Source organism: Falco rusticolus, chromosome 2, assembly GCF_015220075.1.
Source record: "Falco rusticolus isolate bFalRus1 chromosome 2, bFalRus1.pri, whole genome shotgun sequence".
In the NCBI taxonomy this organism is placed as follows: Eukaryota; Metazoa; Chordata; class Aves; order Falconiformes; family Falconidae; genus Falco; species Falco rusticolus.
Window position 1 is genome coordinate 312,159 of NC_051188.1, and position 12,690 is coordinate 324,848.

Here is a 12,690-nt window from a genome sequence, read left to right on the forward strand (position 1 = left end):
CTTCCCCGAGTTCTCTCCTGCCCACTGACCATTCGGTGCTCAGGGATGACCCGAGCTACTGATGGTTGCTGTAGCATTGTGTACATGAAGATGCTGTCCTTAAGCCGTGTGAACTTTTACCATCCACAGCACCCTGAGGCAAGAAGTTCTGCTGCGGGATGATCTCCTCCCCCTCTTTGTCCATATTAGCTTCATTCTGATGTCTCTGCTGCTTGCATTGGGAGAAGCCAAAATGCTTAAATATCTTTAAAAGTCCAGTCTGCTCCTGCTCCTTCTTCTTGTGTGCCAAGAGATGTGGGTTTAATAGCAGACGAAGCCTGCTAGGACCCTGATTCAGGATAGGATGGGTGCCCTTCCCCAGTGTCCCTCCTGGAAGCACAGGTCTTCGACTGTGGCAGGTGAGCCCTGACTGGAGAGTGGCTGGGGCTGGCATTGCAGCAACTGTTGCCCTTCTCCAGCTGCTCTCTGCCACAGTCCCACCCGGGTGACAGCTCACCCTGACGGCCCCCATCCCAGGGAAGCCCAGGGCAGGAGATCCCAGTGTGGCTGTGGGGGACAAACCCACCCGATGTCCTGCAAGCCCAAATGGGCAGCAGCTCCTCCAACTCGGCCAAGACAAGCTCCAGTGGTGCTCGGTGCTGCACACATGCAAAGGGCTGTGGGCTCTCCCAGAGGGAAGCTGTGCTTTATTCAGGAGGTGACAGCATGGGCACAGGCATGGAGTGGTTCTGCAGGCTCCTGGGAGGCTCCGGCTCCTCCACCGCAGCCTTGTCTGGGAGCAGGCTGGTGCCTGGGGCAGGTTCAAGTGGGGTTGCAGCGTGGCCAAGGGCTCAGCATCCCCTTCCCACTCCTGGCTGCAGCTGAGCAATGCCACGGGCAGCATCCCGCCGCCAGTAGCTCCACACCACCTGGATGGGCTGGGCAGGCACCTGGTGGTGGGCATGGCCAGGCCTGTATCACCTCGCTGGCACCTGCTTGATACCACCCAGCGCCCTTACGAAAGGAACCTGCCTGCGGGTTGGGTTGGGTGCTGCCTGGTGCTGCTCAGTACCCCCGGGGCAGGGACCTGTGGGCTCAGTGCAGTTCCACATTGCTCTGTGTCACCCCCTGCCCCTGCCGAAGGAACATGTTGGGTCTCGTGATGCCCAGCACCCCCCGGGGCAGGGAACTGCCTGCGAAACCAGTGCTTCCCAGTGCTGCCCTGTGCTGCCCGATGTCCCCGGGGCAGAAGTGGCTTGCGGTCCCAGCAGGACCCGCTGCCCAGAGAAGCAGCTGCCTCCGCGGGGAGCGCGGAGGCGGGCCGGGCCGGCGTGTGCCTTGTAGACAAAGGCGGCGGCCCCGCGGTGCGGCGCGGCGCGGCGGGCGAGGACGGGCGCGGCCCGCGGCGGGCGGCGGCGGCGCGGCAGGTGCGGATCCCTCCGGCCCCTCCGCGGGAGCGGCTCGGCCCCCGCCCAGCCCGGCGGAGCCGCAGCGGCGCCGTCAATCAGCCGCGGCGCGCCCCCCATCCTCCGCCCTCCCCTCCCGCGCTGCATAGGGCTCGGTGACAGCAGCGGGCTGAGACACCCTCGCCGAGCGCGGCGGGAGCTCCGCTGCCAGCCGGCCGCCTCGCTGCACGCACCCGAGCCCCGCCGCCCGCCTGGCAGGGCTGCCGAAGAATGCGGAGCCATGGGCCAGGGCTGCGGACACTCCATCCTCTGCCGGAGCCAGCCGTACCAGGCGGCAGCGTCTGACCTGTGAGTCCCTCCCGCCGGCCCCGGGGCTGGGGGCACCACGCTGGGAGGGAGGGATGCTCCGGGGGTGATGCTGGGCGAGGGAGCGAGGGAGACGTGGGGAAGGCAGGAAAAAGTTCCTCCTGCCTGCCAGCTGGTGGGGAGGGGGGTGGCAGGGATATGACAAGAGGCTGGTGACCCCCAGCCGCTGCCCCCTGTTTCCCCACTAACCACCTGTGTTAGCCCAGGGCAGGTGGCTAGCTGAAGGGCTCTGTGCTGGAGGGCTGGTGTGAGCAGCATCCCCCCATTTCCCGAGCCACCCTTGCCCTGTGGCAGTTTCTGGAGGGGGTGGAAGGCTCCTGGCCCGCCAGTGGGCTGCTGGAGAGGGGCGGGGGGGGGTGGGGGGGAGGGCAGGTGACTTTGTGGAATGCAGTTCAGGCCTCAGGATCATGGTTTCAGCGGCTCCATGCAGGGCATGAGAAGCCACCCCCCTGCGCACCCACCCACGCAACAGGTCTGGGGGTCCCAGTGGCGCTGCACCCGCTTGCATGCAGCAAGGTGGGGAAGGGGCTCTGAGGGTCACAGGGACCTCATTCCATGGTGCAGGCATGAGGGGCTTTGCGTGAGAGCATGGGGTGACCTTGCTGAGGGATGACGGTGCTCCCTGGAAGCGGTGAAGGGTGATGCTCCACAGAGCCCATGTGGGAAGAGGGGCTGAGCTGGCTTAATGCAAAGCATGTGGTGCCTGAATTCCCATCACCCACGGGCTTGGCTAGGGATGGAGGAGACCCCCGGCTCTGCGCGCGCGTGTGTAGCACTCACGAGGCTCCACAGCTGCCGGCTAGCAGGCTGTGCACAGGCGATTTGCAGTATGTGGGTGCTCTGCCTCCCGGGTACCGAGAGATCTTGGGTGCTCCCAGCCTGCCCTGGTGGTTGCTGGGATCAAATCCCACATTGCCAGAGGGTTGAGCTGAGCTGGTGGGGAAGGGATGTAGGTGTAAGGGGACGAGGAGGAAGGCTGCTTGGTGCTTGGATTCCTTTGTCTGGCGGTGCCAGCTCCACATGCTCAGGCACTGGCCAAACTGCCTGGCTCGGCTGCGTACGCCGGGACCACCACTCCCAGGGGCTGCCTCGCTGCATGCGGGTGTGCCCGGGAGCAGCCTCAGGTCTCCTGGAGTGGGTGCTTTGGGTGATTACAGGATCATTGGGGCTTTAAGTGATTACAGGATCATTGGGGCACAAGGGAAGCTGCTGCCCGCTCCTGCCCCAGTACCACACGTCTCCCTCTGGCATCACCAGGTTTTTGCACCTTCATGTCACCTTCAGATGAGGAGTTTGCCTCTCTATAGAAAATAGCCTCCAGCATCTCTCCTACCTACATGTGGTGTGGGGCTTAGACACACCTCCAGAGGCACCAAGAGCTGCTGATCCCTCTACACTGCTGTGGGTGCTGGGTCTGATCACCTCTGCGGGCAGCATCCTTCCCCCCCAGCTCTCCTGGCTCCCCTCTGGTGCTGTGCATGCTTTGTTCCCTGAAGAGATCCTTCATGCTGCCACCAGAACATGTGCCCATGTCCTTTTCTTTAAGCAAAACACACAAAGGTCTTGAAATGCCAGGCTATCCCCATGTTTCCTCTGGCTGGAAGGCCTCTGCTGACTTGCAGCTGCTGTTTAATGGCTTTTAAGAAAGGTAGATGCTATAGAAACTTAGTGTAGCTGAGGCTGGCTATGCCCCTCGAGCCATCCGGCATGGAAGAGGCAGGAATGGTGAACCCCATTCTTCCTCCTTTTAACCAGGACGTAACCTGGTCCTTCCCAGGAGATGTTTGTCCCCATTCCTGTACACCCCAAGGGGATATATAGAGGTGGAAAAGCTTCCCAAGAGCTTTCAGGCAATGCCTTTGCCCCTGCGTTTGGCCAGAGGGGGTGTCCCCAGTGAGGCCAGCGCTGCGGGGTGATGCTGCCTGCTCTCTGCCACCACTCGAGCCCCGCGTTGTTTAATGCTGGCTTGCCTTGTGCGCTGCCGGCAGATCTTAGCAATGCCGCTGCCTGCCCTCACAGAGCATTGCTGCCTGGGTGGGGATGCTGCGTGGGGCCGAGATCCATCGGTGGGCCAGGTCTCCCATGTGCGCTGTCGATAAGCTCTGATTTATTCCAGGGGAGTGTTGGGTGGCAGCCAGTCAAGTGCCATTTTCTGTTATCCAGGTCACGTTTTAACCCATTTCCTCCTTCATTTTCCCCCTGTGGGAAACGTGTTCCCAGGCGGGCGGCTCCTGACCCGGTTAGTGGCGGGTAGGATGCTGGCGTGCCCGGAGCTGCTGCTCTGACAGCATCTGACAGCAGCCGGGGCTGGGGGAGAAGCAGCCGAGCTCTGTGGATTGAAAACACGGAGGAGGAGATGATACTCTGAGCATCCCTGCAGGGAAGGAGCAGGCTCAGAGGAGGCTGGAGAGAAGTCAGGGCTTCCATCGGAGAGCAGACAGGGCTGCCTGCTTCTCATCCAGCTCTCTCTGCTGCTTGGTTCGCTTCTGGCAGCTGCCTGGCAGGAGCAGACGTGGGGACATGTGAACTGGCCAAGTGTCACCATGCTCAGCGCTGGTCTGATGATGAGGTCGGTGCCAGGCGCGAGACGGAGGAGGGACTGTGGCTGCAGCCACAGCTGGGAAGAGGGGCTCCATCCTGCCCGGGGAGCCCATGGGCACCAGCAAAGAGCCCAGTGTCCCAGGAAGGGACAAAGATAGTTTATGCATCTTTACAGGAGCGCATTAAGTCTCTGTGCCAGTTACACCAGGACCTGGACAGTGTGTTCCCATCAAGGCTCATGTAAGGGTGATGTGTAATGCATCATCCCCATTTTACCTCCCTGATGCACCCACCTGGCAGCCAGTTCCTCCTGGAGGGGCTGATGGCATGAGGTGACATTTGTGATGATGCTGATGTCCCTACCTGCCACTGCCTGTGTGACCTGGGCACATATCAAAGGGAAACTCTGGTCCTTCCCCACCTTGTGTGTCCTCGCCATTACTCCTGCTTCCCTCCCAGGGCACGGCCTGAAGGGCAGCACTGGCAGCAGAAATATGGCATCCACTGGGGTGGGACTAGTTGACCTTTAAAGGTCCCTTCCAAACCAAACCATTCTAGGATTCTACGTCTTGCTCCCGTGCCATTAACCCTGCAGGTACCCAGGGAGCAGCACTGGCTGGGATGCAGAGGGCACGAGCTGCCTGGCGAAGCGGTTCAGCCTACTTTCGAAGGTCTCCAAGCATCCGCAAAGCTGAGAGCAGGCTGCTGAGCCCACCAGAGCCCGTCCTGAACCTCTGCCTCGTGGTTATTGCCAGTCGCTGTGTTGCATGTTTAAAGTGCCATGGAAAGTACTGGCTCCATCTCTCCATCCAGCATGGCCGGGGCAGCTCTGCTCCTCACTGGGCACCCACTTACTGGGGCCAAGGGGTTCGGTGGGGCGAAGGCAGCCTGCTCCCCCGTTGCTGGGGTCCTTGGGAGCTGCAAGTGACTGCGTGTGATGTTCTCCAGGCTTTTTCAAAGCCTTGGGCTGTTCATGCCTCTGCCTTTTGCACAGCCTGGCGCCAGCATGTCAGCTGTGTCGCGTCTGGGGTGCTTCAGCATCACCCACCTGCGTGGGCACCTAGCCCTGGAGCTTGGAGGTGCCTTGCAGAGAGGATGGAGGGGAACTCCTGGCTTCTGGCACCCTGCATGTCTCTGTACTTGGGGGGGTTCCCTGGGGGGGAGGGACACCAGCCAGTAGTTTCCCCTCCAGGGCATCCCCCCTGAGCATCCTCAGCTTCAGAGCAGCGAGCGGTTGTAAAGTGTCAGGGAATTAACCTCCGGTGCTTGCCGGCTGCCGGCCAGATGCTAGCGCAGATGCAGGCAATCAGGCTGGCCCCTGCTCCGCCAGGCAGGCTGGCACACCACGGCCTGGCCACGGCCCAGGGCGGCAGCACCGGTGGCACCGCCGTCAAGGGGCTGCACCGAGCGTGCCCTGGCCGTCATCTGCAGCCGACCCCTGCGCATCCCCCCAGGAGCTGCGCTGCTCCATGAGCTCTGGGAGGACAAGCATCCCTCCAGGGTGGGAGCCAGCTCTGCGGCCACTCCTCTGTTGGGGATACAGGATTCCCTGGGGCAGTGGCGGATGCAGCAGCAGCCGCTTCTGGGAATCCCTCCTGCCTCCCGCTCTTCTCTGACCCCGGTCCCCACTTTCGCTTTTGTCTCTTTCCCAGCTTCCACGTGGCTTGCCGAGAGCTGTGCTGGGCTGCAGCCAGAAATGCAGGCAGGGCCCGGAGCTGCCTGGGACTTTCTGCCTGTCCAGCTTTCTCCTGCAAAGGGCTGAGCTGTCCTTGTTAATGGATGGGCCTGTCTGGAGGGGGGAGCGAGGGGGATGGAGAGCACTGGGAGATGCTTTGTCTGCTGCTGCGGCTCCATCCGCATGGCAGCGGGGGGTGGCAGGGGGTGTTAGATGATGGAGAACGGGCAGAGCACATGCAACGGGCAGCTTGGCAGCTTGGATCCCCCCAGCTGAGGTGTCAAAGCTGGCTGGGGGTCTCGCCTGCCTTGCAGCAATGGGTGATGACGCCAAGATTTGCTCTTTTGTGCGGGTTGGAGCCTGGATGGAGGGTCTCCAGCTGGTCCTTGGGCAGCCATTCCCTGTTGATGGTGGTCCCGGTGCCGTGGCATCCCCAGGCAGCAGGAAGGTGTCCCCAAACCTCGTCATCCACGTAGCATCCTCGAGGGATGGGACTAGCACAGCAGCCTGTAGGACTCACCAAGTGTTGGCTCAGAAATGTCCCATGGGGCCGGTTATTTGGCAGCAGCAGCTCTTAGTCCTGCTCCCATCACCAAATCATGTGCCCTGGCTGCCCTGGCACAGCCTGGCAGCTCTGCAATGCCAGCCTGGGGAGGCAGAGGGGAAAGGATGATTTTGAGAGCTTGCAGGGAGCATTTTGGCTGGGTTCAAGCCTTCTGGGTCTTTGGCAGTTTGTGTTTTCTGTAGTAAATCAAACAGAAAAAGGAGGTCGTTTTGGATGGGTGCATTTCCCACAGAAAATATTCAAACCTGATTTTTTGTCTGGGGCTCAGGAGGGGTTCAGGGCTTGGCTCAGGTGTTGCAGCTGGCGCGGATGACCTCACAGCGTGTTTCAGCATCTCCAAAGCCCTCTGCTCCCCAGATGCAGTGGAGGACTGGTTGCACCCAAGGAAGCAAAAAGCAAACAGCAGCTGCCGATGCAGCAGCCCCGTCACAGAAGTGATGACTTAGCCAGAAAGCCTCCCCTAGCTTGTAATCACTTCCCAGCCCCTTCCCAGTTCGTTATTAGCTTGCACGTTTCAGCTGGGTGACTCAGAAGACACCGAGGAGCTATTTATAATGAGCATTTGAAAGGCTAAGACTGGTGGAGGGTTTTTTTTCTCCCCCTCCTCTTTCCTTGAGCTGTTGCTGCCCAAATGCAGCTGCGTTCCCCTTGGCCACAGGCAGACGTGGGGCAGGCAGCTCTGGAAGGGGACCCATCCATGTCCTCTGAGGTTCAGTGTCTGGTGGCTATGGGGTGAAGATGCTGATGCTCCCCTCTGTGCGGTATGCAAAGCTCTGTGCAAACCCCTCCTCACGGACGGGCACCCTGAACCTCACCCCGTGGTGGCAGAGCCCTGATGCTCCTGCCTGTGGGAGCCAGGTGCAGGCAGGGCTGCCAGAACACGCTGCTACCTGGGAACACAGGGATCTGTAGCCTAGGATATGAGCCCTCGCTGGGGTGGCACCCAGCCTGGGACCCAGGGCATGAAGCGGTGGGATTGAGTAGCCCAGTGAGGACGTCACTGGACCATCCCAAGCTGGAGCCTTTCCACCCCTCCAAATGGAGCTGGGATGTCCGTATGGCTTCACAGCAGTTCACAGCCTGGGGTTTCTGCTCTGCAAGGGGATAAGGACAGGGCTGCCCCGTGTCCCACAGCCGGGACGGGGTCCACAGTCCCATCCTTCAGCCGACACTCAGCTGGAGCCCAGCTGGAAGGACACAAGCCATGGGTGCTGCCGTGTTTTTCCTTGCTCTCCATAAAAAGTGGGCCTTTCCCTATTGTTTTTTACCAGTGATAACACAGCCAGGTTGATGGCAGCATCCTTCTAGTGGAAGGCATGCGGCCTTTCAATAAGAAATCAGGGCTGAGCAAGGCGGCTCCGGCAGTGGGGACGGGTGTCAGTACCAGCAGAACCTTTACTCTCCCAGCTCCAGCGGGGTGACGGCTCCAGCAGGGTGACAGCACCCCACCAGGGAATTTGTTCCCAGCTACTTGAGGCAGAAAAATCTCTGCCCTGTTGCTGCCCATGAGCCCGGAGCTCCTGCTGCTGGCCGCCAGCGAAGGGTCCCATGGCACAGCAGGGGCTGGGGGGCTCTTTGGGCCTGAGCACCATCCTCCCTGGGGGGGCTGCGGGACATGGGGACCCTCCCGGTCCTTCTGCAGCACTTGGGGTTCTTCTGGTCAGGTGGGAAATGGGGTGTGGGTATGTGGGGGGAGGCTGTTCTGGTACACAGCAGGGGGGCTCAGCCCCCCTCCGGCTGCTGCATGGGTGGGCTAGGGCTGAGGTCGGGGTTAGGGTCGGTTGGGGTCAGGGCTGAGGTCAGGGTTAGGGCCAGAGCTGAGGTAGGGGTTAGGGTCAGGGTTAGGGTCAGGTTGGGTCAGGGTTAGGGCCAGAGCTGAGGTAGGGGTTAGGGTCAGGGTTAGGGTCAGGTTGGGTCAGGGTTAGGGCCAGAGCTGAGGTAGGGGTTAGGGTCAGGTTGGGTCAGGGTTAGGGCCAGGGCTAGGGCTGATGTTAGGGTTAGGGATCGTGCTGACAATGTTAGGGTCAGGGCTAAGGTTAGCGATAGGGCTACAGGTAGGGCTAAGGTTGGGTTTAGGTTCAGGGCTAAGGTTAGGTTAGGGCTAGGACTAAGTTTAAGTTTAGGGATTGGGATACAGGTAGGACTAAGTTTAGGGTTAGGGCTAGCCGTAAGTTTAATTTTAGGGCTAGGGCTAAGTTTACAGTAGGGTTAGGGCTAGAGTTGAGGTTAAGGTTAATGTTAGGTGTAGGGGTAGGGCTAGGGCTAGGACTAAGGTTAGGTTTATCCTTAGGGTTATTGCTTGGTGTTAGACCTCATCTTAAGTTTAGGATTAGGGCTCAGGTTAGAACTATGGCTAAGTTTAGGTTCAGGGTTCCTGTTAGGGTTTGAGTTATGGTTAGATCCAAGGCTAAGGTTCAGGTTAGGGCTAGGTCTGAGGTTAGGGTGAGAGCTTGGGCTAGAACTAGGAGTAGGGTTGTGTTTCCAAGGATAGGGGTCCTGGGACCCTGCCTCTGCTCACTGCACACAGCTGGCTCCTTCCTCCCTGACAGGCAGCGCCGGGCTCACCCTGCGCATATGCTTCCACCACAGCAGAGCCAGAGCATGGCTGGGACCTGCCACCTGCGATGGCTTCATCTCCCACCCTTCCTCACCTACACCCGGGGAGGGGGCCTGGTGCTGAGTCAGCAAGTGCTGGCGGGTGAAATTCCCAAAACTCGAGTGTTTTCCTAAAGCCTGAGTGAGAAGTGATGTGGCCAGGCTGGGGTACATCCACAGCCCGGGGACAAATCAGATCTCAAGGCATGAGAAGCTGCAGTGAGCCCAAGGGTTGGCGGTGGGGCCACCTGGGTGTCAGACACCAGGGTGATGGGCACCTGGGCATAGGTGAGGCTTCTGGCAGAGGCTTCTGGTTGCTCCAGCCCACACCTGCAGCTGCCAGCAGTGCCTGTGGCTGTGTGCATGCTCCGGCTCCTCTACTCCTTGCCTCCCGTAGCTGCAGGGGGTCCCTCAGGAGGGAGAGGATCGAGGTAGGCTCAGGCAGTGCCGCAGCTCAGCAGTGTGAGCCAGGAGCACCGTGACCTTTGTTAATTACATTTTTGCTCTTTGCTTTTCCCTGGTTCCCTCCAGTGCTCTGCACCATCAGAGGCTTGGGCTCCTCCAGTGGAGCCCTGTAATGTGTTAATTATGGGGTTTCTTCCAAGCCTGATATTGCCTGCCCGCACCAGGGGTGCTGCCACTGTGCCACTGGACAGCGGGTCTGGGCTCAGTCTGGCTGTGCTGGCGGAGGGCTGGAGCAACCAGAAACTTCTGTGAGTAAATGCCAGGCTCCTGCCCCAAAGGAAACCGCAGCCCAGCTGCGGAGGGTCGAGTATCCCCCAAAATAAGCATGAGGGCACTAAGGCACCCTTTGGGTCTGGTTTCCCTTGGCCAAACCCGGGATATGAGTGGAGGCACCTGCAGAGCTGAGCAAGCACCTGTCCCGGAGGATGCTGTGGAAAAAGGGGATGGTCATGGTGGGAGCTGGGCTTGCTGCACCCTGGGGGGGGACTCAGGGAGAGGCTGAGAGGGGCTGGCTCCCATCTTGCACCCGCCAGATGGACAAGATACCCCTGGGGTTACCCAACTGCCTGAAACCCCCTGGGAGAGCCGAGGTGGGATGCGTGCCATGGGCTGGGAGGAGGGGGCAGCGGTGCCAGCGGCTCCCTATGTATCCACACCCCAGGAGCTGCATCAGGGCAATTCCAGGGGCACATCTTTGCCCCCCACCCGGGTCCAGCCACAATTACCACCTCTTCCAGGAACTGGAGCAGGCTGTCCTGCTGCACTGCATCCCGTGGGAATGCTGGGATGGAAAGGGGGTCTTCTCTCCCCCAGCCCCAGGAATAGTGTGGGAGCCAGCTCCCTGGGTGCATGGGTGGGCTGCAGCTGCGCCTGTTTTGGTGAGGACGGAGGGGCTCTGCGGTGGTGGGGGCTTGGCAGGGACCCACGGTGCTGCTGGGGACCCCTCCCCACCGCGCTGGCAGGGAGATGGGACAGCAGGTCCGTGGGCTGGCGAGCCGGCAGCTCCGCGAGAAGTGCCAAGGCAGGCACGCCTGTGTGTCACTTGTGCATGGGCGCTGGCAGCGTGCTGGGAAGCGAGCCCCCTGTTTGAGCCCAGCGTGCGGAGAGCCCGAGCTGGGCACCAGTGCGGGCAGCGGGGACACCAGCCGTGCCCCCCGCTCCCCTCCCTCCTGCAGCCCCCCAGTCTGCAGGCACAGGAGAGGCACGCCAGACCAAGGTGCTACTCTGGGGACCCTGCTCTGTCCTTCCCTGTGCGGCTCGGTGGGATCCCGGCACCACACAGCAGCGAACCAGACCCTGTCATGGGGACCCCACCTAAGGGAAGAGGATGGGGGCTCTTGCTGGGTGACACCTGGCTGCCAGCCCTCCTGCAGGTGCCCTGGCTGGGCACGGCATGGCAGAGGAGCTGGGGCCAGCGGTTCACCCTGTGGAAAAGCCATTAATTCACAGACAGTGCGGTCCACTGCTACCAGCCCGACCCAGCCCCATGCTGGTGACACCTGCAGCAGGATCTGGCCACGCTGCAGAAGCCGATTGAAGTTCATTGCTGGAAAGCTGGTGCCAAGGGTGCTGAGCAGGGCTGTGTGGGGGCTTTGGCAGTGCTGGGGATCGTCACCAGAGGATGTGGCATCTCCGTGCCCACCCCAGGGCTGAGCTGCTTGCCTTCCCATCTTTCCCATCAGTGTCAGGACCTGTGTCCTCGCTGCAAGGGACAGCAGCAGGGCTGGGGACAGCTGCCCATGCCCCACCAAAGGAGGGGTCTGTCCTTCGCCACTGCTGCCCCTGTCACCTGCCACTGTCACCTTCTCCCTGGAGAGGAAAGAGGGATGGGGGGAAAAGCGAGTTCCTTGGGTAGGAGGCTTGGTCAGACATAAAAACAGCTTCATGGCTTGAGTAAGGAGTAAGGCACACTGCTGTCCCCTGGGCATCGCAGCAGCCAGGGGTACACCCTTGTCCCACAGGGTTAGCGTGTCCCTGCATCTCTCTGTCAGCTCCATCCCTCCTCTGGTGCCCATGCCAGCCCTGGTGCCTGTGTCCCCACTGCTGGCCCCTGTCCCCAGCTGCCCCCTCCCTCCTTTCAGGCAAATTAAAAACTCAGCTCAGCTCAGCCAAACAGGGCTTTTAAGCAATTGGGTGTCAGATGAAGCAGCTCTCACCCTAACGAGCCTCAAAGGCACGAGCGTCTTTTAGCCATGTCCTTTCCCTTCCCTCCTCTGATGGTCTGGATCCCTGGGCTTGCTCTTGCTAATATTAATATTATGTATTTGCATGGCGCCTGCGCTGCGTTTAATTCCTTGACATGGAGACTTGGCTTGTTTTGGAGGGAAGGCCGCCCAGTGAGTGGCTGCCACTTGCACTGTGGTTACACACAAGAGGATTTGGTGAGATATCTGGGATCTTGCAGCCTGGGACAGGATCCCTGCTCCAGGGGGGTTGTGGTTTCCAGGGAGGGATGGGGAACAGACAGCAGAGGCAGGATGCTGGGGTCCTGCTCTATTCCCATGGAATTTTGCCGGTGGCAACGGGTGAAGAAGACCCTGAACTTGCAACGTGGTGCTGAGCCCAGTTATGCGCTGGGCAGGGATGAGCAGTGGGGCTGGTTGTGCCAGTGGGGCTAGTTGTGCGTCGGGATGGGAGGAGGACTCAGGGAAGGGGGAAAAAAAGCCAGGAAAGGGAAAAAACAGCAAACAGTTCTGGGAAGATAATGAACACATGCTAAAACACCACCACCTCCAGCTGCCTTTTTTTTAATTTTTCCTCTGGTTATCAACTAAACCTACTAATTGAAAGATGAGTTGGCAGAGTCTGTAATGCTGCATTTATCCAAGGACAATTCCTCGGAGATTCAGGGTAACCGTGTGTTTTCTCTCCCTGCCTTGTCACGCCAGGCACTGCTTCTGCCTGGCTTGATGCTGGCGCTGCGGCACGGGCATGGCTCCCTCAGGGCGCCGGTGGCCTCGCTTGGAGGTCCCCACGGTGGTGGCACTCCTGCTTTCCTCTCCTCCCGGCGCCGGTGCTGCCATGTCACCTGGCATTCCCTGTGTTACCCCCTTGGAGACAGCTTAGGGCAGGCTGGGGGATACCCTCCTGCTTCCAGT

General features: G+C 60.4%; 1 protein-coding gene across 1 annotated transcript in view; it reads left to right on the forward strand.

Annotated features, from left to right (window-relative positions):
* Positions 1-1,665: 1,665 nt before the first annotated feature.
* Positions 1,666-12,690, forward strand: part of PDE2A (phosphodiesterase 2A) — a 55,983-nt gene continuing 44,958 nt past the window's right edge. The window contains exon 1 of the mRNA XM_037377770.1: positions 1,666-1,733. Coding sequence (XP_037233667.1) covers positions 1,666-1,733 — 68 coding nt within the window. The remainder of the gene's footprint in view (positions 1,734-12,690) is intronic.